We start from the raw sequence: 26,579 nt of genomic DNA, 5'->3' as shown, positions 1-26,579 counted from the left end.
CAGTAGCTACAGCATATATGTTTTGCATACCAGCTCTCGTTACGTTGGTATAAGGGGAACTACCCCTTATATGGGGCGCAATTAGACGAAATTAGTAACTTTTCTCCTATCTCAATGACTTTTATTAAATTTTACACAGTGGTTACAAGTAGCACATATGTTTTGTATACGAGCTCGGGTTACGTTAGTATAAGGGGAACTACCCCTTAAAGGGGGCGCAATTAGACAAAATTAGTAACTTGTCTCATACGTGACAAATTTTTATGAAATTTTACACAGTAGTTACGGGTAGCATATACTGTATGTTTTGTATACAAGCTCTCATTACGTTGGCATAAAGGGAACTACCCCTTATATGGGGGCGCAATTAGACAAAATTAGTAACTTTTCTCCTATCTAACAGTCTTTTATGAAATTTTACACAGTAGTTACAGGTAGCATATATGTTTTATATACAAACTCTGATTACGTTGGTATAAGGGAAACTACCCCTTATAGGGGGCGCAATTAGACAAAATTAGTAACTTGTCTCATACGTGACAAATTTTTATGAAATTTTAGACAGTAGTTACGGGTAGCATATATGTTTTGTATACAAGCTCTCATTATGTTGCTCTAAGGGGAACTACCGCTTATAGGGGGGCGCAATTAGACAAAATTAGTAACTTTTCTCTTATCTAACATATATTTATGAAATTATACACAGTAGTTACAGGTAGCGTAAGTACTTATATGTTTTGTATACAAGCTCTCATTACGTTGGTATAAGGGGAACTACCCCTTATGGAGGGCGCAATTAGACAAAATTAGTAACTTTTTTCCTATCTGACATATTTTTACGAAATTTTACACAGTAGTTACAGGTAGCATATATGTTTTGTATACAAGCTCTCATTACGTTGGTCTAAGGGGAACTACCCCTTATAGGGGGCGCAATTAGACAAAATTAGTAACTTTTCTCTCATCTAGCATATATTTATGAAATTATACACAGTAGTTACAGGTAGCATATATGTTTTGTATACAAGCTCTCATTACATTGGTATAAGGGGAACTACCCCTTATAGAGGGCGCAATTAGACAAAATTAGTAACTTTTTTCCTATCTGACATATTTTTATGAAATTTTACACAGTAGTTACAGGTAGCATGTATGTTTTGTATACAAGCTCTCATTACGTTGGTCTAAGTGGTACTACCCCTTATAGGGGGGCGCAATTATACAAAATTAGTGACTTTTCTCCTATCTAACAGATATTTATGAAATTTTACACGTAGTACATTTATTTTGTGTACAAACTCTAATTACGTTGGTATAAGAGGAACTGTCCCTTATAGGGGGATGCAATTAGACAAAATTAGTAACTTTTCTTCTCTCTAACAGATTTTCACGAAAATTTATACAGTAGTTACAGGTAGTAAACTTGTTTTGTATACAAGCTCTAATTCTCTGGATTGTTTTTGTTTCGACCTCATACTTGCTATAATGGAAAAGCTTTCTTGGGCAGCCACGACTTTTTCCAAAGGTAAGTTTTCTCTAAATTTTGATTACTATCACGATGAGAACATAATTTAATAAGTAGCTCACTAAGCCAATGTTCATTTCATTAAAAAGAAAACTCATATTCTTTATCCTCTTGCTCTCCAACGATAAATTATCTTATGGGAAAAAAAAAAGTATCATTTTAGGTACTGTTGTACTTTTTGGGCACTCGGGAAGCTTATTTGATACATAATTAACAAGCTGCCACCTTGAATTCCCTAAATTTTACTTCGGAAGCAGATTCAGTTCACAGATATTTAAATATTTGTAATCGAGAAAAATTGCACTCCTGCGCCTGGAAAGAAGAGTGCGCATAATTTATTACTTCCGCAAATCTGCGCACCTTAAGACTGCATTTAAAATAGAGTTAAATACTCGAGGAAGTGAAAAAGAAATCATTTTGGGACGGAACAAAGGGTGTTTTTTTTTTCTCTACCATAGTCAAGTCTGCACTCAATGGTTACATTTATATTTTGTTCCGTGTCCATTCATGCTAATTTGACATGCTATAATAACATTAAATGTAACAAAAACAAACTACTTGGCATGTTGATACCAAATATGAATGTAATCGACCACTTACAACAGAGTTACAGCACAAAGAAAACGGCAGACTCGCGGCATTTGCTGAGTAAGAATGCTGGGTGGCGAAATGTGGTATGTTACCGGCCTCTTATCTCGCTTAGCAGCCACCTCCGCTGATTAAGATTATCAATTCAGTGTTTCTCAGTTATATGGGAAAAATAATTTAAGGGTTTTATTTCATTTTTTTACATGTCATTTTTCTACTTTTGTCCTCCTAAATATGGATTCTGGACCACTGAGGGACGTAACAATTTGTTAGAAAAGAGGGAAATTTTACTGCATATTTCCTCTTCCTTAATTTGAGGAACTCTCGATGTTATGAAGTCCACCATTTGCTTCTTTACATCAATAGTATTTGCTCGAGAAAGAAGACTTCCGTTGAAAAGGAATTCAAACATGTCCATTCGCGTCACTATCGGACTCATGCCTGGCAACGTAAAACATAAAAAATAGTTAACTTCCGCAGACCCACGCACATTAAGAGGGGTCTTATTACATAGATATGGGTGTAATGAAGAATATAAAACAATTTTTAGCCCGAAAGAAAGGGGATTATTTTTTTTCCATCCTGTTGAATTTCGTTCTAAACTCGCTGAGACGCATTTTCTCTCTTAATCCAAAAATGAATTATATTATAGTGATAGAATCAAAATATGTTGATAAAAATAGTACATAATTTACCTGAAGGACCAGCAGCCATGATGACACTCAAATATTCACAATATACTACAATAAGCACTTGCTATAAGAAAACGAAAAACCAACTGAAAGCGCTGACAATCAGCGACTGACGGCTGTGTATATTTTGTTCCGTTTAACGGTGTTGTTATTGCTCTATTATCTCCGCTGATTTTATTAAAAGATACTTAGAAATGCTACGCAACTATCTGGCTATATTTCTACGTCAGTGTTTTACAATTTGAGCAGGTTGTGTTTTAGGGCAAATGTCCCCGTAAAAGTGAGAAATAGACCACTGTGCGGCGTGATGAATTCTGTACAGTGTGGGACTTAACACACCGGCCCTGACCGGAGCGGAACTGAGAGTGGGGATATAGTGGAACTGATAAGAGGTGGTGACAGGCTAAAGGTCTGAGCATCCACCTACCGAAAGGGTTAATACATGTATAGTGATTCGTTAATGCCTTTATGAAGCTTGTATTATGTAGACGTTATCAGTTCGGAAAATGGCGAATAGGGGCGTGGTTTCAATTAGCTTTGGGGTGAGTAACAGTTGATGCACTCCTTTCGCATTCTTCACAGGGCCGGTGAGGTCAGTCCCGTATAATGTTACAGAACAATTACAATGGCTAATGTCGAGAGCTTCGTGTTTTCCTTCACGGGGATTACTTCATTATATTTGTCACTGGCAAATGATACAATGTATCACCACATATATTTAAAGTACTATCCTTTATCAAATTTCGTTTTCTGGAACGTTTAAAATTTTCAAGCAACAAGGGAAGTAATATTTCCATTTTTAATAATTTTTGCCGATTAGCTAATAAGAACATTTATTTAAAATAAGATTTTCCAAAAATAATTGTTTTAAGAATAAAATTAATATGCCCAAATTTATTTGAAGTCAGTGTCATAGAAAAATAAAGGAAGAACAACACAGCGAGAAAATTAAATTATCTTAATTATTATATATCGTGATTTGATATCTAATTCAATAAGGCTTTACATCTAAGATGTTCGTAAAAACGTTCACTTAATACTGAATTGCAAAGAGTTAACTTATTCTTACCTGATGGCGTCGACTGCCTGGTAACGTGATATTGTCCTTCATGATATGTGACGCCTCCAAGGTCCAATATAACATCCCCATCTAATTCTACGACGTCTTCAGAGGGCGTTTCCGATACAACCGTTCTGAACTCGTCAATTAATTGCTGGCCTTCTTGTGACTTGGTTAGGATTGGTGCCATCACTTTCATGTCTGAAATTTACAAGAACACAAGTTTAATCAACTATCTATATTAAATAATAAATTGTTTCTTGTTAGTAAAGTCTTTAATGCCTGACTAAAACACTGACGTAACATTGTTCAGCAGCGAAAAATCTTCATGAGTTTAGAACAGTAGTGACCAAATCGTTTTCTTTGTGCAAGAGCACTCTTCGTTGCACATGAGCAGTGTGCGAAAACAGATCGTTCCAATGAATGCCAACCTTGCTTTTTTTTCCTCGTGAGTGCACGTGAATGCACACAGTACTTCGTAAGAGCAGCTGAGTTGGTCACCACTGCTTCACAATAACAACAATAATAATATTAATAACATTAACAATACTACTATTACGATTAATAATAACTAGTGGCTTGTGCAGCAAATGATGCAAACCAAGTCCATTAGACGTTCAAATAAAATTTTTTAGATTTATTTTCAGTGAAGAATACCAGACATTTTGAAAGTCATTTGCTTCCATAATAATAAAACATACTCCCTCTGAATGGTGTTTTTATGTGAAATACTTTTTCTTGAACCTATCCACCTTCAGGTTTTGAGTTTCAACGCGAAAACGCAAGTAACAATGTCAGGACGATCAGTGGTTTTTCATGTGGGAGTAAAGCAATAGCTATTTCAGGTCATTGTGGATTGTACGGGAAAGTTAAAAAAAAAAAAAAAAAAATGTCAGGTTTGCTATGCTTTCGAACAATAGACATAGCATCTTGGTATAGCTGCTGCATAACGAGCTTGAAATGTAGAGGGTAAAATCATTTTATCCTGCTAAGAGATCTTCTGAAATGATCGGGAGCCTACAAAATTTTCTAGGCCTCTTATTTTATCAGTAAGTAATACCTTTTGGTCTTTCCTTAGGAACTGTAATTTTTGCGCTCTCTTGAGCCATTACTGAAGAGAATGACGCATATAAATAGCTACACCACACCGCTATTAAATATATGAAAAAGACCCAACTCCACTTGATTAATAATTATAAAAATATTTCATTTTTAATAATATTATTATCTTACGTAGCCGCCACTCAGTAAATTATAGAAATGAAGATCTAATTTCAGATATTCTCTACATCTACTTAAATAACTCCAAAACGTTTCACTTTCATATCATCAATATAGCATTAATATGTATAATTAATGAAAAATCGTCATATCATGGCATTAAATATAATATTTAATTTCTAATGGTAATAATGTCATCAAACCACCTCAAGTTTCGTAGATTTTACTATCCAATAGCCTACACAGTTGTAGGCCTACTCAGAAAATTACACACGGCAGAATCAGACCTGTAAATTTTATTATTTTTAGTAAGTCTTGAAGTTTTTAATAACCAATTGAATTTGAGCTCTAAATAATCAGCAATTCTGCAGGTCATGGCCTTCGTATAATAGCTTATTGTTACTGTAGTGTATATTTTGTTTTATGCTGAAATGCAATTAGTTCTCAAAACTGGCGAAAAATGGATTTTGGAAAATAGCAAAATGATATAGGAAAACTAACGCTTCACTGAAAGTTACTATTTTTCTGAAAATCCTTGAATGCCAAGCTTCAAAATGACGGGTCGTTCATTAAAATCCGTTCAGCCGTTTTCCCGTAATTTTCATGACCAGTTCAAATTATATATATATATATATATATATATATATATATATATATTGTTTTAATGTGTACATTTTTTTTATACTGTTCGAAGAGACAAAAAACGTTTTGTAATAGAGTACTTAAGTTTGAAGTGTTCACGAAATTAGAAGTCAGTATGATACCCGCCAAAATCAAACGAATAGAAAAAAAATTTCACGAATTGTTTTAATTAAACAAAAATATGTTATTTTTAATCCTATTGTTTTAGTACATTTCGACTTAAGCAGTGTGCAAACCATATTAAATATCTATTTACTGTGATCGAATAGGAATTATTGGTCTTGTTATATTCTATTGGTAAAAAAACTGTAAGTTCTTGTACTTTCTTAATTTCGTCTGCCAGAAAGATTCAATTAGCCTAATTTGCCTTAACTAATAGGTACTCTATATTTTTCGAAATAAAATATAAATTCCTACGAATAAATGCCTTGTACACGTACAGACAGGTTTATTTCTACTACTACGATGCAGTAAATAAATCAGATGGGACACAATTTGTTTATTGAGATCCTTTAAATAGTGAAGTTATTCCTGAGCCCTGTCACGTATGACCCACCGCCACAATTGTTCAATCCTTGCTCAGCACACTCATCCCTCCATCGTCCTCGGTACGAAATACGTATGTAAAACCATTGTACACACAATTGTTTCCTTGACAGCCCGGGACAAGTACTTAAATATCTGTTAAATTTTCTTCATACTTTTGAACCCTATTAAATGAATTCTTTGTTCGTCAGTTAACTATGCATATTTAAGGTCCTATCTAGCTTCGGTCCAGAACAAATCTTGCTAAAAAAAACCTCAACAATCAACGGAGATGAAGGCAAGGAAGTTAGCCCAAATCGTGATAGCTGCAATAAAGAACCTACAGCAACCCGGTGGTTCTACCCTTCGCAAAATAGCAGAGTAGGCCCTACATCTCCAGAATAAATATGGGAAATTCCTGTTATTATTCGGTTGAGAAGCTTTCATCGTCCAGTCTGTTGTCAAAAAATCTGAAAGTTAGAATTTATAAAACAGTTATATTACCGGTTGTTCTTTATGGTTGTGAAACTTGGACTCTCACTTTGAGAGAGGAACATAGGTTAAGGGTGTTTGAGAATAAGGTGCTTAGGAAAATATTTGGGGCTAAGAGGGATGAAGTTACAGGAGAATGGAGAAAGTTACACAACACAGAACTGCATGCATTGTATTCTTCACCTGACATAATTAGGAACATTAAATCCAGACGTTTGAGATGGGCAGGGTATGTAGCACGTATGGGCGAATCCAGAAATGTATATAGAGTGTTAGTTGGGAGGCCGGAGGGAAAAAGACCTTTGGGGAGGCCGAGTCGTAGATGGGAAGATAATATTAAAATGGATTTGAGGGAGGTGGGATATGATGATAGAGACTGGATTACTGTAATCTTGCTCAGGATAGGGACCAATGGCGGGCTTATGTGAGGGCGGCAATGAACCTCCGGGTTCCTTAAAGGCCAGTAAGTAAGTAAGTAAGTAAGTAAGTAAGTAAGTAAGTAAGTAAGTAAGCAAGCAAGCAAGTAAGGCCCTACATCTCGGCAAGCTTCCTTACAGTTGGGAGCACGCTGATGCGGCAGTCAGTGACAACACTGAACCGACGCATCATGTACGGTATACTGAGGATAATGAACGGCCGCCGGTACCAGCTCCTCCAGTATCTATCCTAAGATAGATCCTCGAGGAGTTGGTACCGGTCGTTCATCATCACTATCAGGTATTTAAGTGCTTGTCCCGGACTGTCAAGAAAACACTACATACAATGATTTTAAACAGTCTTGAACAGTGTGCATTCCTCAATCAACGGATGTATAAAGAATGTGGCTTGTGCAGCAAATGCTACAAAATAAGTTCATTAAAAGTCCAAATTAAAATTTTTCAAATTTATTTCCAATGAAGAATACCAGACATTTTGGAAGTTATTTGCTTCTATAATAATGAAATACACCACTCTGAATGGTTTTCTTTATGCTAAATACTTTTTATTGAACCTATATATCTTCAGTTATTGAGTTTCAATGCGAAAACGCAAGTAACAGTGCCAGGACGATCAGTCGGTTTTTTATGTAGGCGTGAAGCAGTAGCTATTTCAGGTCATTGCGGAGATTGTAGGTGAGAGTTAAGAAAATATCAGGTTTGCCATGCTTCCCAACAATAGACATAGCGTCTTGGTATAGCTGCTGCATGTTTCGTGAACTACCTTGAAATGTAGAGGGTAGAAGCATATTATCCTGCTAAGAGATCTTGCTAATGTGATCGGGACACAATAACATTTTGTAGGCCTCTTATTTTATTAGTAAGTAATATCTTTTGATCTTTCCTTAGGCATTATAATTTTTGCGCTTCCTCCAGATAGTACTGAAGAGAATCACACATATAAATATCTATATCACTTACTTACAAATGACTTTTAAGGAACCCAAAGGTTCATTGCCGCTCTCACATAAGCCCACTATCGGTCCCTATCCTGAGCAAAATTAATCCAGTCTCTACTATCATATCCCACCTATCTCAAATCCATTTTAATATTATCCTCCCACTTACGTCTGCCTCCCTCAAGGTCTTTTCACCACCAGACGACATGCAGCAACGCATTCGACAGGCTTGTGTGTCCATTCAGCCAGCAACATGCCGGACAGTCATACGGTCTTTCGGGGAACGCCTTTGAATGTGCATTAATGTGAATGGTCACATTTGGAACATCTTCTGTGACTCTCAAACCATAACATTATCACATTGAAAGTAGATTTTTGTTTCGTTTTATTGCTGTTATTGATTAGGTAGGTGATATTGTGATACATTTTTGAACTCGTCTTAATGTATGTAATCAATGTAACATGATTAAAGTATGTAGTGCTATTTGAAAAATTGATGAGGTCACGTGTCTCTTGTACCATAATGTAGTTACATGCACCAAATCTCCACACTCATGTTAACCCCTCGTTCTAACATAACGGTCAAAAACAAAAATTCCAATACTTATCCAAACAAAAAAGTTATAATAGGTGCACAAGATAAATGAGACACTCTGTGTTACCAGGGTAACAAGAAAGCCTATCACCGAATAAAAAAAAAAAACTTGTGACACTAGATTCAGGCCTAGACAACTCAACCTACTTGTGACGTATGTGCAGCGAGTGCGAGGCTCGTACAGCTTACTGACGTCTTCTGAGTGCATGTGTAGCTGGTTGCGGTACGATATGGGGAATTCAGTGTAACACATTGCGAGTGTTCAGTCGTTTTAACCTTCGAAAGTAAAGATATCTTTCTAATGGCTTCTAACCAATTAGTGCCTAGTTTCTTGTCAGTATGGGAGAACCTTTTCCTGTTTGTATCGTGTGGTGAAGAGGCAAAAATGTTTAGTTTGTGGCAAGTAAGTGCACTGTGTTAAACGTTTAATCACAATGGCACTCTTCTTCATATTATTACCGAAGTACATAATGATATTTCCGTGCAGGAATTCTTCGTTACCATATGATGAAGGATGGATAGAACAGAGAAAAATTCTCTCCGGCACCGGGACTCGAACCCGGGTTTTCAGCTCTACGTGCTGACGCTTTATCCACTAAGCCACATCGGATTCCAGTTCCGATGCCGGATCGAATCCTCTCAGTTTAAGTTCCACCCCTCAGTTTTCCCTTTGGTGGCCTACCCTTACGTACTGTGTCACAGATTATGTGACAGTGGCAACGCACAGTTCGATTCAGCGTTAATGACCCCTGTCCTTGGTCGTTCGGCTAGTGAGCGAGTTGTGTGATGCATCATAAGAAAGAAATTTAACCACAAATGTGCATAGAAGGGGAAGTGGAAAGAGGAAGAATGAAAATAATATCTATGCTCGAAGCTGAGGGACACTCATGTCAAGAAAATATAAGTCATCATGACATTGTTTAGTCAACAGACTTAGTGGTTAGTAACGGGACGTGTAGAAGAATGTCGTGTTTCAAGACGGAGTGTACCGGACATGGTAAGAAAGAAATGTTAGGTGTTATGAATGCGCGGCCTGACCTGTGTGACCCAGCCCGCCAGTAGTGATGAGTAACTCGCTCTTAAGGCCCATTCACTATGAAAATTAAACATAACCGTAACATAAACACAGAAGTTTGCGCCCAGGCTACCAAATGGGATCATTCACAATGATTCACATAAGCATTGACATAAACATTACCGTAAGACGTTAACATGAAAGTTTGCAAACTCCAAACTTTCATGCTTATGCTTACGTGATTTGCAAACAGAACACAATCGTGGAGCGCTGAAGTATACGACAGAATATGAGGAAATGGCGTCGTTGTTGTGTTTCCATGGTTACCAAGTATGTTTGCGGTTATCTTTATGTTCCCATCGTGAATGATGGTATGACTTCTTGATTTTACCGTAACGTTTATATTCTTAAGTTAACGCTTACGTTATGTTTAATTTTCATTGTGAATGAACCTTCAGTATATCTACTTACTTTTTGCAGGGGGTCAAAATCCCTGAATCAAGCTGTACAGTGGTGCACTCATTACGAGTGACTAAGTGGCCGGGATCCGATGGGATGAGCGCCGTCTTGAATCACTAAGTGATTACTTATGTACATCATATTATTATAGTGCGTTGGAATACCAAATACCAAATACAGAGAGAAGATAAAACTATCGGGTAATCATTGTCTGTAGTAGTGCACAGGTTATCTCTGTGCTACTCACCTATCATAAGGAAATATATGACGAGGCCGACCACCAGGAGAACTGCCAGTACAACGAGCAACCATCGGAGCGCGTGCCATCCTCTCTTCTTGTCTCTCCACCAGTCCAACGACTCGCTGTCTGTTCTGTAGATGGTGTCGGTGGAGGAACCCTGTGAACGAAAAAAAAATTATCAGTAAACCATCTTCAAAGTCAGTTTTCAATAACATTTAAGGCGCTGCAAAAAGTTAAAGAAAGAAAGAGAGAGAGAGAGAGAGAGAGGCAGTGAAGAAGGAGGAGGAAGAGGAAGAGATGACTGAAATTCCCATTCAAGACTTTGTATTACCTCCTCTTAGTGCAGATGTCATGAAAGCAAGAGATCTTAACCTCTCTGCCTCCAATGAGCATCAAAGCTTGTAAACTGACACCTTTACCTTTTCACTACTCTTGACGCTTCAAAAGCAGGAGTTAGTGTATTTTACATAATGCTACAGGATTTATTTGTAATTGATTTAAACGTATGCACTGAGCTGTAGTTATGTAGCGGTTCATCTTAAATCACGTGAAGGCACGAAGACCCTTCATTACGTCACCTGGACTATACACTGCGGTTATGAAGTCCTGCTAATAGCCGCGTAAACATTGTTATTACACTGCTATAACTCAGCTTAGTGCTGACAAGATTTGACAATATTACCTCTACAAGTATCGACAACATTTCTGCAGTAGATATTTTAAAGAAAAATAGTCTTAGAGAGTAAAAGTCGATGTTAAGAATATGACATAATTTCTTGTTAAAGAGTCTGCTTGTTCTTTTACCAAGTTACCGATGACATTCCTCTTTACAGCTTATTTTTTGAACGAACATTAAAAACACATGCATATATTAAACATTTTATTAAGCGCCCAAATATAAAACTAAAAGTTCAAGTTATACGGGTAGATTGCACACAAAAGATATTGTTTATAATCGTAAACATATAAGTTGTCTGAACTTCATTTGTAATTAAAGAGTTGGGTGCAATAAGAGCGTTAGCCCGTTAATGCTGCTATTGCATAAATAACTGTTCTTGAAATACAGGGTGAGTGGTAACCTCTGCACCAAAATGAAACTGGTAATAGATCATGAGGAGATTTGAAAAATCTAAATAAGTGTTTTCTCTAACATTCACCGTTTGAGGGGAAATCGTTATGTTATGATGAAGCATTTGGCGACCATAAAATTTTAATTAATAAACTTTCAAGTTCTGGATTATCTTTATCATACCCCATACTCCAATCTTGGTCCCTTGTTCTTTTTACTTTATATCAATGACTTGCCTAAACAGGTCTTGCACTATAAATGTTTACTGTATGCTGATGATGTTAAATTGTATAAAATAATTGATAAACAACAAGGCACTTTTGATCTACAACATGATTTGGACAGACTATATAGATAGAGTATTGACAATTTTCTTCTGTTAAATCCTAATAAATGTTGCTTATGACTAAAGATGAGGGGTTTTTGCGCAGCACGAAAAACACGTTGACTCGACAGGGAGCATGGGTGGACAGACAGGTGAACGACTACGACCAGTGCAACCAAAAGAAATGCAACTACACTCTATCAATTTGCCTACTTGCCGTCTTATCATAACAACACGAGACGAACACAGGCCTTCATAGTCCAATGCACTGCAGTAGTGAACGGACATAGTGAGCAGTAGTTACCTACAATGACGGAAACTAAGCAAACAAAGAATGTGAAATTAAATACTATGTTACGGAGATACAGCATCCAACCAAACACAATTTTATTGTATGTACAGTATGTGAGTATGAAATTACAATATTATGTAGGAAGTATTACGTAGAAGCAGAAAACATAAAGACAATATTGCACACGCTTTAAAGGTGGTGATTTCCTCAACATCAAGATCACTATGAAATGCAAAATCAGAATTTGTTAAGGATTTATGTGCGATGATGATTAAAGCAAATATTCCGTTCGAGGATTTTTGGAAAAATATACCAAGCAGCGCGTTCCGAATCAGAACTCTCCGTAGAGACTATCTGGTTTGGAAATATCCAAGAGCATAGCAATAATAAAAGAGGTGTCAGAAAAAAATCAAGAAAGGACCTGCAGGACCTTGCACACAGCGAATAAAGAATAAATAACAGAAAAATAAGAGCTATTTAACAATTTGTAACAGGCTGAATAATGCAAAATCATCAGACGATAGGATAGTATACTTAACATCCTGTGACGTTGAAAGAAGCTTTTCGCAGTTCAAAAACTGTTTGAGTGATCGACGACGACGTTTGACATTCGATAATTTAAGAAAGTTAGTAGTGCAGTGCAATTCGGCTTGTGATGGCTGTGAAGCTATGGATGAATCATAAAGGCAAGTTTCTTCTTCTAACTATACTAATGTTTCTACATATCCCTCATATTTGTATATTGTCATCTGCTAGACATTAACGGAGTGTTGCATTTCTCATTTTTAGACTGTACTCTTCGCGTGGTTTGTTCAAGTCCGAAGTCAACACAGGCACTGGGCATACAGCTGTATAACGTCTATGCACACGCAACCTGACGACAAACCGCACAAATCCCTCATCTTTACTTATGACGTATTCTAAAAATAAGATAATTGCTCAAAATTCGTATGAAATTAATGGTGTGAGATTACTTAGAATATAATCATTTAAGTATGGGTTTCCCGCGTCTAATTGCTGACGTACAACATTCACTTTCATCATATTATCAATATTTCGAAACACAGACTACCAAGGACGCCACATAACTGGTTTACACTTTAACTCCAAAACAAAACTTAGTTTTAACTCGTAAGTGGAGAATACGTTCTTGTAACTCTCGTGTACCGATACGCCTCACCGACTCAAACCTGGACAAATGCTATATCCCTTCCACTGGCTATAACATCAATGAAAGAACAGTATGTCATGTTTGCTAATCTCCCTCATTACCAGGCAGCGAAACTTGTTGCCCGATGAAACAGGTTTACTGTTCCTTTCCTATAGTACGGGTTTGTTTACTTGCGCGAGTATAGTCATGGTCACCTGTGAAGAGGGACAGGTAGTGATCACTGATTTTGGCATAATGACATGAAGTGTAGACTGAGTATAGTAATTTCTGATAATAGGGGGAGTCTGTAGGTAATTTAATTAGCCATTTCAGTTTGGACTTAAACACTGAAATATATGAATAAATTAAACAATGTCAGTAAATTGGTCATTCAGAAAATTAAAAAAATACGAGTTGCATGATTCATATTCATTGTTTGTAAATTTAAATAGATTATTCAACCCAGCAAATATTGTACAGATAAACGTTGATAATGTGAATGCAGTCACAGGAAGGGTTAAAACAATGAGTTACTTCAGGGATATAAAAATACTGATTGCAGTGCAGAATTTCTTACTTTGAAATACATAGTTTTGAAACAATCATCCAACACTTCCAATGTTAAAGTTGACGTGATTGAGAAATCACGAACTCTCATGTTGAATTACCCTGAATTTACATCTGCTGTGTTGAAATGTGTCTGGGTTCACTGGGCATCTGCTTACGCATGGAGGTTTTTCTCAAAGTATAATTTAGTTTAATCGTTAGGCGCAGAATGAAAGAAAATAATATAGTGACTTCTGCTATGCTTTCGTTCCAAAAGTAGAAATACTACATGTTACATTAGATGTTTTTACAAGTAACGTTTTTTTTTCTAAGCTTTATAAAGTTGTTTAATTTTAATACGTGGAATAAATTGATGTATGAAACCTTTTTTATAATTATTTTTACGCCTAATACGGAATACAGGGTTATTTTTTCACATACAAATCACTTTCCAATTTATACGAAATTATTGCGATTGTCTTACAACTAATTAGGAATAAAACGTGAAATATAATATTTTTATCACGATATTTTTTCGAAGTTGATGCGAAATTCTGTGGTCTCTAGCCTATGATGTAAGTTACTCGTCGACTGCAACACAAAGCAAGTAAACAGGAAACAACTCCGGTGAGTGACGTCGTCTTAGGAACAACTAAGGCACAGTAGTTCAACGGGGCACGACCCACGACGCCTTCTATTCTACATAATAGAGGAACTCTAGAACACAGTTAACTTGAAATCACTTTCCTCTCTCCCATCGGGCACTAAGTTTCGCTGCCTGCTGATCACATGTAACAGATGATCAGTCCAATGAACTTTCAAGGCAACAACTTTTAACAATTTCACTATGCTACCATCTAGCGACTGCAGAAGAAGTCGCATTATAACCCTTATGGAAGTGTATGAAGCAATTGTACTTTCATCTAGCGGTCGTTACCAAAAATGCCTTTTCGACGGTGGAGGCTCTGGTGGTTGTTCTCATTTTATGTTGCCATTTCATGGCCAATCTGATATACAGAGTGTCCCAAATTGATGTATACACATTTTGAAAAACTAATTCTCAGCAACGAGATGAGACAGAAATACGATTTTTGCGGTTTTGTATTCCTTAAGGCCACACATGTTCAAAATGGCCCCCTTCCGCCACAGTACACTCCCAAAATGACGTACAACAGAGCGACATACCAACTGGAAGAAATATCATTACAGGCATGTTCAATCTGAACTCTCAGTTCATCCAGTGTTTGTGGTTTTGTGGCGTATACCGTGTCCTTAAGAGCTCCCCATAGGTAGAAGTCTGGAGGAGTTAAATCCGGAGATTGAGGCGGGAACTCCGTAGCACCTCCTCTTCGTCCTATCCATCTCTGAGTCGTCCTCATTTAGTGCGTGGACAAGTCTCGGAATGTAAGGATTCCATTTTTGAGCTCGCAAAATTCGATGAACACTGGATTTGCTGATACCAATCTCACGAGAACATTGCCTCATTGACTTCTTTGGGGATTGTGTAAAAGCCTGCATGACTGCATTAACACTCTCATTATAGGTGGAACTTCTCTTTCTTCCGCACCGCCCTTTCAACACATCTTGCACCGTTCCGTCGACTTCAAACTTGTCTCGCATTCTTGTGATAGTTAACCTTGTTTGGTGGTTGTGTTCCAAATTCAACCCTCCAACGTCGTTGAACCTCAACTACATTCTCCACTTTCCAATAACATTTCAGTATCCACTTACGTTCATCGAACGATAATTGCACCGCCATGTTTGTTTATAAACAGATGAACATGTTTCCATGCTTTCCACTATTTTCTGAATCATAAACCGCAAAAATCGTATTTCCATCTCATTTCTTTGCTGTGAAATAGTATTTCAAAGAGTGTATAGTCTACATAAATTTGGGACACTCTGTATATTATGTGATCAGGACTAATATTCATATACCTACAGTAAATTGCTGCTGCTATTAATACAGGGACAACACTTTATTTTTACTTCAATTTTTATTGTACCTGAGTTTTTTAATGTACTTCACTCACACCCGTCTACTAATGAAGTTCCAACTGTCCTCCACACAGAACCAAGGCCGCATACAGTAAACAGTACTGAGTTAGTGAGTATAGTACGTTCCAGAAATATGTTCGCGTTTTCCAGTGACGAAAGAGCTTTCAATATTGAATATTTTCGCACAGGTACTGTTGTCCGTTTACCTACATCGCATCCCGATTTCCCCCACCTGCTTCTGCTCGCCCTTCTGTAAAGGCTAGTGGCTGGGCTGTCATAGGTCTTTTCTGAAAACATTAATTTCTATTAGGAATTGGACGTCTACGTAATATTATACAACTGTTTAAAATAACTTAAGTAAAAGGGCCTCGTTAAGTAATTAACTGTCACGTGATTTCTCCCCTTTCTACGATCCTGCGACATAACCACTTGGACGGACAGTAGATAGCATGTCTGAGTAATTTTATCTGTGCGGGCCGGGCAGAAGTGAAGATTGAATTTACAGTACGTAAGGTACTCTTTTATAGAAGAGGTACAGAATTATTTCAACATGAGTTACTAGTACGAAGGACGAAACTGGTAATTGGAATTAAATGCAATAGTCTATAGTGCGATAATATGCACAAAAGAACTGAAGACTGTATCGAAATGAACGGCCACCACTTTCAAAAATGTGTTTAAATATTCAGATTATGATTATTTTTCAATTTAACTTCATTGTCTATATTGTACACTAATGTGCTGTAGACAGTAGTCTATAATATACACTGCATAGTGAATACATTCGAATGGATAACTCAGATCGTGAGTAAAAACACTTATTGTTAATACAGTACTGTAAAACAAAAACCTAATGAACATTATCAAACTCAAAATCGCGATATTTCCTAGTTTACGTAAATGGATGAACTACTTTTCTTCCCTCCTATACCTAGTAAAGAGATTTTATTTTTACGCCAGTTGTCTATCATCGAACTCCAGTTGTGGAAGGGGGTAACAAACGGTGTTTCCGGTTCTCAAGAGTTAATCCAAAGGTATAGCCGGTTAATATTAAAATAATGTCCCTGTATATTGAGTAATTTATAATACAAGACTAAGATGGTATGATACATTGCAATAATGCCAGATGAAAACACATCTAAAAAGATTTTGAACTGGGAAGTAAAGGGGAAAGGAAAGACCCAAAGTGACCGCTGATTCGGAACATGCATCGCCGTGGCTTGATGGCGAAAGATGCTGTGCACAGACAATTATGACGCAGCAAAATTATGTAGTTAAGGTTGAAGGAAAGCCATTCTGCTGTGAAATATTCCAAAATAAAATAAAAAAATAATTTATAAACTTTTTGAATAAGTGGCTCCTTAGATCTGGTCTTACAGTATGAGTAAGTAGCATTAACAGAATCTGTAGCAGTTGAGAAACATCATTAAGTGAGTGTTCCCGATTTACCCTTCCCTTCATGACTAAAAGTCCTTGTGACGTCTTTACCATTGCGGTAGGACATTGCATTCAGTATTTTAAAAGCAATTCGCCAAAGGGATGTCTGGTGCATAATGCACAATCCCTGTCGGCTCACCAATGCAAGGTCTTCCAGTCTAGATCGTGTGGCTCACATCAGAAATTAGCCTCATCCAGCCCGAAAACACAGTTGGTATTTGCATGCAGCATTGCACCCAGGTCAAGATGAATACCAGTCATAATGCAACAACCCGTTGAATCAGCGGAGCAGACACACCCACGGGAGATCGTGACTCTCGTGCATCCAGGGCTACATGTAATTAGTACAGCTGCATCGTCCAGCATCACTTGCAGTGCCGGCATTTTACATGCAAAGAGAGATGAAAAATCACATCTAAGAACCACAGCGCAAGCCTGAAGAAGGGGATAAGAATATGGAAGGAAAACTGTTTCAATATGCGTTCTCCTTTCCGTCTTTGCTTTACCCTATCAACATTTAATTAGCTCACATACCTGTTCTATGCTCTCACAGTCTAGCATTCAAAATAACAGTGGCGGAATCATGTCTCACGAAAGTATATGACAGAGAACTGAAGCAGCACAGTATGGAACATTCCTTCAAGTTGTGATCAAATATGAACTACTTTGGGGAAAATTGAAGTTGTTCTTCCAATGAGAGGGAAACATAAGGACTCTACAGTTTTATTACATCACAATTCTAAAACCAAATAATGACTAGCCGTTTGTCATAACTTGAAATGCTTTCATAACAATTAAAAAAAAAAAAAAACTTCCATAATTTTTCAAACTTGAAAAGTAATTTTTTTATTTTGCAACAGTGTCCGTAAATACAAAGATTTATAAGCACTCTTTACAGAAATTTCCAAGGCAGATTTTTAGGTATATCTATGTACATGGAATGGGAACTCTTCAGTAATATTCTCATTGTTCAAATATTTGAGGCACCGGCATCATTGCAATAAAATTGGATGTGCAAATATGTACCATAATAAGATGGTCCAAGAAAATAGGCACCGAGTTCTTGAACGCTCTGCTCTAAGATAAATTTCCTAATCTTCGTAGTTTTGCTGGTTGCTTTGTGGAATTGTACGAACCTACGTGAACGTATGGTACATATGGACAAACAGATTCAGAAATTTAGCTGCCTGTGTAGTGTCTTTATGTGAAGGGAAAGATTTAAACATCTTAACTTTTTGTCAATTCCATCAATTTATTTTATCTGATAACGCAGAAGATTATTTTGGTTATATTTTATGAAATATAGCTTTATTTGATAAACTATTAAAGTTTATAAAATTACTCAGAGGATAAAATTAATTCCCTAGATTTTCCCATTGCTCTCAACTTTGCAGATTTCATTTCATCAAATATCCTCGAATTCATTTTAGACTTATCTTCATATCACATCGTTTAGTGTCATATCATATCATATCATATCACATCGTTTAGTGTCATATCATATCATATCATATCACATCATATATCACAAATCATATCACATATCATATCATATTACATATATCAAATATGTCATATCATATCATATCATATCATATCATATCATATCATATCATATCATATCATATCATATCATATCATATCATATCATATCATATCATATCATATATCACAAAAATATAGTTTTAGAATAAGGTGTACGGAGTAAATATTTGAGTAATGCGGAATGCAGATAATGCGCCAGACGGAGATGCTCAATGGGTGACACACACTGGCGTCCAGAACTGATTCTGCTGCCAGAACGACGCCTTGAGGTGAGACTCTATAGCATTCGAGGATGCCAGTCAGAGGCTGTAAAGTAATTCCCCCCTGAATTTGTCGATGGTTTGTGATGCATGGTGGTAGATCTGTCTGTCATGTTTATAGAATCTACGAGGCTGAAAAGATAATCGTAAGATTTCTCCTTCATCTCCCTTCATTTCCTACGACGTTCTTTGCATGAAGGACCTACTTGAATGGTCTACCTACAAGTAATATACTCATCCTCCTGTAAGTATTCGTCGAATTATAATTTGTCACACTTCAAAAACGATGAAATGATGGCATAACTAAACAAGTAGTAATATTGAAATTAAGTAAACAATAGGGCATAGCAATACCAAAATATGAATGTGTACAGCACAATATACCAGTCAGCAAATTGTACCTATACGAATCGATAAATAGCCTTCCGACGACTCAGAATCTCGTTTCCATCTCCACATCACACCCACGCTCCAGGAAAGAATAAATGGATCGGTCACGATTGTTCAGATTTATAGATGCAGGACCGGATTGTCCTCTCAAAGGCTTCGCTCGCCCCCAGGCGAGGGCAGGATTTCCGCCAGATGGAAAAGAAGAGTTTGCAGATGGGCAGAACTACTTACGTGTCTTGCAAAACACCAAGTGGAATAAGTGCCGACCCTACAGCTGTAACACAAAACTCTGTGGCTGAGTCTTCACTACTGCACGCAGTCGGGCAAATATCATTACGGGAACTAGACTATAAATTGTGCAAAGTCCGCAGTAATAGTAGAAAATTTGTTGTCTCTTTTCTGCTAAATCTTGTGTCATTAATAGCAACATTAGTTATAAAAACATGGACATAATACACTGGAGTGTATATATAAGGATAAACCGTGAGTAATATCATTAATTTCAGGAGATTATTCTTGGAGATATTAAAAAAAAAGGTTTAATACAATTTTGCTCGTTTTTGCTTCCTTTTTTGAAAAAAAAAAACAATGTTTTATATGAAACATTTCATAGCATGTTTTGGAAAAGTCATTGATTTAATTCCTAATATGCTCAGTCAATTTAAGGGGTTAGGTACAGCTCGCAGCAGTACATTTTTTGGAAATATTCAACATTTATTTCCTCCATTACTGTATCTTGTACAATAATGAAAATTGGTATGTGTAAAACACTATCCTTCTGGTATATGAAAAGAGTAATATGCGTTACAAGAGCGGTATGTTGAAGTTTTCATGTTCGAGGAAAAGTTTGAAAAAGCGAAACGTAGTTGAGCTTTTTTAATTTCCAAGAATTGAAAGAAAACATACCGCTCGTGTATCGTACATTATTTTGTGCGAAGATCGTTTATTACATACCTGAAAGAGGAATTTCTAATTAGTTTCAATGAAATCTCCATCTTGGTTTCTGTTCAATGACGGAAAATTTGCAAAACAAAAATATCTATCTTCAACATTGTTGCTTTAAAATGTTTTCTGTGTTTACTATACTCCAGCAGGCTGTGATATACGTCTGTCTTTCCCCCCCCCAGGCTATGATGAGTCTGGAATCTTGTTGATATTTTCACGACTTCCTTAATGTTACTTGCATCACGAATGCAGTAACTTTAGTGGAGTTGTAGAGTTTACTTAATTTTTGAAAATATTAAAAACAATTTTATTAACAGTGCAATTTAGGTGAAATTGCAGTTGTAAGTTTCCAATTTATAATTATTACTATATTGAACGTCTCTAAAAATAATATGTTAAAAGCCTAAAGCAGTAAAATCAATATGTCACTTAAGCGGTAAGAAGAGGAAAATTGTTATGTGTGTTAGTTTGGCAATACTGAACGTGTAATTTTAGACTTTCCGCGGATTGGTTTTATGCGGAAACCAAGCAAATACGCACGATTTCGCACAAAAATATTTTTACGATTAAAAAAAATATTCATATTTTTTTCCAAAATTCAAAGTTCACTGTGCAGTGATGAAGCTTTTCCCTCATAACTCATAAACTTGTTAACTTTTTCATGTTGTCTCTCTTTTATTTTATTGCTGAAACTCATGTTTACAATATCATGTCCTTTCAACTACATTCCTTAATAAACAATATTTCTTTTTTATTTTGTGTTAGATATTTGACCATTTTTAAAAATGAATTTATTTTTTATCAGACAATCTATCAAAGGCAGAGAAGTGATTTTTCATCATATTGTAGACATAACATTTATAAAGAAACACAAAACATTTCATCACAGAATGTTGGATACTTTTTGAGTTATGAGGGAAACGCTTCATCACTGCATAGTGAACTTTGAATTTTGAAAAAAAAAAAAAAAAAAAAAAAAAAAATATATATATATATATATATATATATATATATATATATATATTTTTTTTTTTAATCGTAAAAATATGTTTATCATATAGCAGAAGGACAGTGTTTTACACATATTAATTTTCATTATTGTACAAGATAGATTAATGGAGGAAAAAAATGTTGAATATTTCCAAAATTTTAGTCCTTTAAGCTGTACCTAACCCCCTAAGAAAGCACAGTATTAGGACAATAAGTGATTGAAAAAATTTCAGTTTTGTACTTTAAATATGTAGAAATTTGATCAGAACAAATGTAACTTTTCGTTCTGCAAATGTTACATTTGTTCGAATCAAATTTTTTCAGATTTAAGAGACAAAACTAAAATTCTTTAAACAATTTATCATAATACACTGCCTGAGCATATTGGGAATTAAATCAGTGGCTTTCCCAAAACATGCTATGAAACGTTTCATATAAAACAATTTGTTTCTCCAAAAGGAAGGAGAAACAAACAAAATTGTAGGAGTATTAAACTATTTTGTTTTATCTTAAAGAATAACCCCCATAAAATTAATGGCATTACTTACGGTTCATCCTGTATGCACATAAGTGTTATAGTGCAGGAATATTAACGAGTGACAGTGTATATTCCCAATTTTAAGACACGCTATATTATATAGATACAATCGGTCAAGAGGGGGGCAAAGGCCAATTGGGATTTCTCGGTCTCTGGTCGGGTCAGAAAACCTGATAGAATTGATATTTAACCCTTGCGGTGAATTTCGGTGAAATTCGGAGGACCCAATTAGTCAAATCCACTCTCCTTATCTCCACGCTGGGGTCCTCTGGGATCTTGTAAGATGCGAAAGAGAGAGTGGTGTGCGGAAAGCAACGGGAAGCTACCGCATTTATCTTTCCCAAGAAAAACTGCAAACATAGACGACATTAAGATATGTGGATCATATGCGGAGACTAATATGAAGGCAGAAAATTGGAAAGATTGGAGAATGCTGGGTTTGCAGTGAAAGACCTGCACATGGGCAGTCACTTATATATGTAATCGGTCAAGAATGTTCTTCTCCTTTCTCGCCTCCTCCGTCCTATTTTTATTTTCTTCCCTCGCCTCCTCTGCCATATTCTTCTTTTCTTTCTTCACCTCCTGTGCCTATTTCTTCGTTTCTTCCCTCATCTCCTCCGCCAAATTCTTCTTTTCTTTCCTCCCCTCCTCCGCTTATTTATTCGTTTCTTCCCTCACCCCCTCCGCCATATTCTTATTTTCTTTCTTCACATCCTGTACCTATTTCTTCGTTTCTTCCCTCACCTCCTCCGCCAAATTCTTCTTTTCTTTCCTCTCCTCCTCCGCTTATTTCTTCGTTTCTTCCCTCACCCCCTCCGCCATATTCTTCTTTTCTTTCTTCAACTCCTGTGTCTATTTCTTCGTTTCTTCCCTCACCTCCTCCGCCAAATTCTTCTTTTCTTTCCTCTCCTCCTCCGCTTATTTCTTCGTTTCTTCCCTCACCCCCTCCGCCATATTCTTCTTTTCTTTCTTCAACTCCTGTGTCTATTTCTTCGTTTCTTCCCTCACCCCCTCCGCCATATTCTTCTTTTCTTTCTTCAACTCCTGTGTCTATTTCTTCGTTTCTTCCCTCACCCCCTCCGCCATATTCTTCTTTTCTTTCTTCAACTCCTGTGTCTATTTCTTCGTTTCTTCCCTCACCCCCTCCGCCAAATTCTTCGTTTCTTCCCTCACCCCCTCCGCCATATTTTTCTTTTCTTTCTTCACCTCCTGTGCCTATTTCTTCGTTTCTTCCCTCACCTCCTCCGCCAAATTCTTCTTTTCTTTCCTCTCCTCCTCCGCTTATTTCTTCGTTTCTTCCCTCACCCCCTCCGCCATATTCTTCTTTTCTTTCTTCAACTCCTGTGTCTATTTCTTCGATTCTTCCCTCACCCCCTCCGCCAAATTCTTCGTTTCTTCCCTCACCCCCTCCGCCATATTTTTCTTTTCTTTCTTCACCTCCTGTGCCTATTTCTTCGTTTCTTCCCTCATCTCCTCCGCCAAATTCTTCTTTTCTTTCCTCTCCTCCTCCGCTTATTTCTTCGTTTCTTCCCTCACCCCCTCCGCCATATTCTTCTTTTCTTTCTTCAACTCCTGTGTCTATTTCTTCGTTTCTTCCCTCACCCCCTCCGCCAAATTCTTCGTTTCTTTCCTCACCCCCTCCGCCATATTTTTTTTTTCTTTCTTCACCTCCTGTGCCTATTTCTTCGTTTCTTCCCTCATCTCCTCCGCCAAATTCTTCTTTTCTTTCCTCCCCCCCTCCGCTTATTTCTTCGTTTCTTCCCTCACCCCCTCCGCCATATTCTTATTTTCTTTCTTCACATCCTGTACCTATTTCTTCGTTTCTTCCCTCACCCCCTCCGCCAAATTCTTCTTTTCTTCCCTCACCCCCTCCGCCATATTTTTCTTTTCTTTCTTCACCTCCTGTGCCTATTTCTTCGTTTCTTCCCTCACCCCCTCCGCCATATTTTTCTTTTCTTTCTTCACCTCCTGTGCCTATTTCTTCGTTTCTTCCCTCACCCCCTCCGCCATATTTTTCTTTTCTTTCTTTACCTCCTGTGCCTATTTCTTCGTTTCTTCCCTCACCTCCTCCGCCAAATTCTTCTTTTCTTTTCTCATCTTCTCCGCCTATTTCTTCGTTTCTTGCCTCACCTCTTCGGCCATATTCTTCTTTTCTTTCTTCACCTCCGCCTATTTCTTCATTTCTTCCCTTACCTCCTTCGTCTCATTTATCTTTTCTTTTCTCACCTATTCCGAATTATTCTTCACCCATCACCTCAATCGCCTTATTCTTCTATTTCTTTCTCAACCTACTCCGCTTTATCTACGTGTTTGATATCAGACAACGAAGATGAAAAATTATGCAAGATCTCGGTCACATTTTATGTAGCACGTCTATCTCATTTAATAGTAAACATAAATAATATCTTATTTAAAACTGGAACACATTTCATTTTAAATCCCGAACATATTTTATTTTTATCTTCTTCACACAACTGGTCTCGCCGAATAATCCTATTGCTCCTTCCAGTTTTACTTCTCACACGTGTTGCAGGGCTATAAAGCGCGGCGACCTCTACCACAAAATTACAACCGTTTGATCACGCTTCTATTCGAAAGCGCAGGCGTAGGTCTAGTACGAAGTCGTAAAGACGACCATGATTCATAACGGAGTGAGGTTATGTTATCTACCAGAGGAAAGGTCACGCTTGATATTTCTGGGAGTCTTTCCCTCTGTTCGAGGCATGCGCAACTTAATGAGCAACATGGTGAGTACCAGACGGACCACAGAGCGTGTATAATTAGCCTTCTACTTAAGAATGTCGAAGCCGTGACCTCCTGTGTAGGTTCATATGGAAAACAGCAATCAGGTAGCTGTCTTATCATCTGAGGCGCCAATATCTCATTTTATACATGCTATACTTTATCTTGGCAGGCAAGCTATGTTACTGCTTGATCTGCTAGTGGGGGGCCACTGTTCCATTCCATATCCATACTTCATATCGTTTTGTTACTTGAATCCTTTGGCAGGGCGCAGACCAATATAGCAAAGCTGCTTTTGTGAAAAACACTTTTGTTCAGAGTAAAAGCATTATTGCTTGTACCAAAAGCAATTTACAGTAATTTGCTGTCCCTAAAAGGAAAAAGCATTTATGCTTGTTGTACTTCAGTCATAGCTGTGGTTAAGGGAGGTCCTATTGTGGTACTGTTTGGAGAAATCATATACAGATGAAGAAAACAAATGAGTATTTAGGTATATAAAATTAATGAGAAGAAGGAAAAGAAGGGGAGTGAAAAACATCGCAGAATTTTCTACAGTAATTGTGATTTGATGAAAAGAAATTTTGAAATTTCACAAGATTACGTTTTGATACTTTCGTACAAAGACTGCCTAATATATAGTCATTGTTCCTGCAATAACTCTTATGTGACATTTATCGATTTTCAGATTTTTGCTCTATTAAATAACTTTAATAGTGATACAGAAAATAATAAAATTTCCTATATGTAATTATATTTCTTTCTTTCGAAAATTTAAGAATTCACAGTCTCCTATATGTACTAATGGCATAGAATGAATAAATGTCTTTTTCTTCCCACTGAACAATTTTATATTTTGCACATGGGAGTTATTGCAGGAACAACGACGATATCTATTATATAGGAGAAACTAGGGAGTTTTGCCCTATTTAAGTATTCTATTTTCATTCTGTCCGGAAAGTTTTATGAAATAAAATTAATTCTATTATAGGATAAGGAAAGCAATGAGTGACTTTAGTAATTTTAATAGCTGCCTACTATGAACTCATATCTGTAAATATTTGTACCACGTACAAAAAACCTTATAGATGTGACAGTTTATAGCTACACATTATAAATACAGATAACTCGAAATGAGTTATCTAATATAAAATTAATATGAAAAATAATTGCTATACATTTGTCTTTGAAAAAAAGTCGAAGTTGTCTGATTAAATGCTGTGTGCTAGCCTGTTTTTTTCTTCCAATTCCCTAGTACCCCTACTGCGTACTCGTAGGAAAATTTTAGAAATTCGTTTGGTGTTAATTCATAATTATTGAGTTTGGATGCAATTATTAAATAATTTTCGAGATCGTTTTCCTTTTCATTTTTCATTACCGGTGGAAAAAATTTAGCAGTTGTTGTGATTTGTCAACGTTGTCTCACAGTCTAGTATATACAGTCACGAAGCTTGAGTTGTGAGGGTGCTAGGAACAATAGACTGTGCCGGTACTATTTCGCATTGTCTGTAATGAGGCGATATTAGCGATCCTAGTGGTTAGCAACTACCTATGGATGCATATTTACTACGTATTGAGCTTCGTGACTGTATATACTAGACTGTGGTTGTCTTCTGTTCTTCTTGGACTATATTAACATACCATCCCAACGTTTTTCTCTCTATGCCAGCGGTCGTCAACACAGTGCAACCTGGGCTAGCGTCTCTTACCCACAGGTCTCTTACAGCACCAGTGTACACCCGTGTTGCTGGCGGGTATGCTTTCTACTTCTCCCTTCTGCACGACGGAGCATATTTACTTACACCGCTTAACCTCTATCCATTTCAGCGAGTGCTGATGGCAACTGCTCTATGCCGTATTCAATTGAAATTGCCCGAAAACTTATACCATCTTCAATCACTTGTTTCACAGTTGTCTTAATTGTT

The 26,579-nt window shown here is 36.9% G+C and overlaps 1 protein-coding gene across 3 annotated transcripts in view; it reads right to left on the bottom strand.

Annotated features, from left to right (window-relative positions):
- Nucleotides 1-26,579, bottom strand: part of LOC138703201 (atrial natriuretic peptide-converting enzyme) — a 486,851-nt gene that overhangs the window by 26,031 nt on the left and 434,241 nt on the right. For all 3 annotated transcript variants that reach the window (XM_069830899.1, XM_069830896.1, XM_069830897.1), the window contains 2 exons: nucleotides 10,437-10,587; nucleotides 3,875-4,066 (listed from right to left, as the gene is read on the bottom strand). In XM_069830899.1, the coding sequence (XP_069687000.1) occupies nucleotides 3,875-4,066; nucleotides 10,437-10,587 (343 nt within the window). The remainder of the gene's footprint in view (nucleotides 1-3,874; nucleotides 4,067-10,436; nucleotides 10,588-26,579) is intronic.

This window comes from Periplaneta americana, chromosome 7 (genome assembly GCF_040183065.1).
Source record: "Periplaneta americana isolate PAMFEO1 chromosome 7, P.americana_PAMFEO1_priV1, whole genome shotgun sequence".
NCBI lineage: Eukaryota > Metazoa > Arthropoda > Insecta > Blattodea > Blattidae > Periplaneta > Periplaneta americana.
This window is presented reverse-complemented; position numbering and strand designations above follow the sequence as displayed.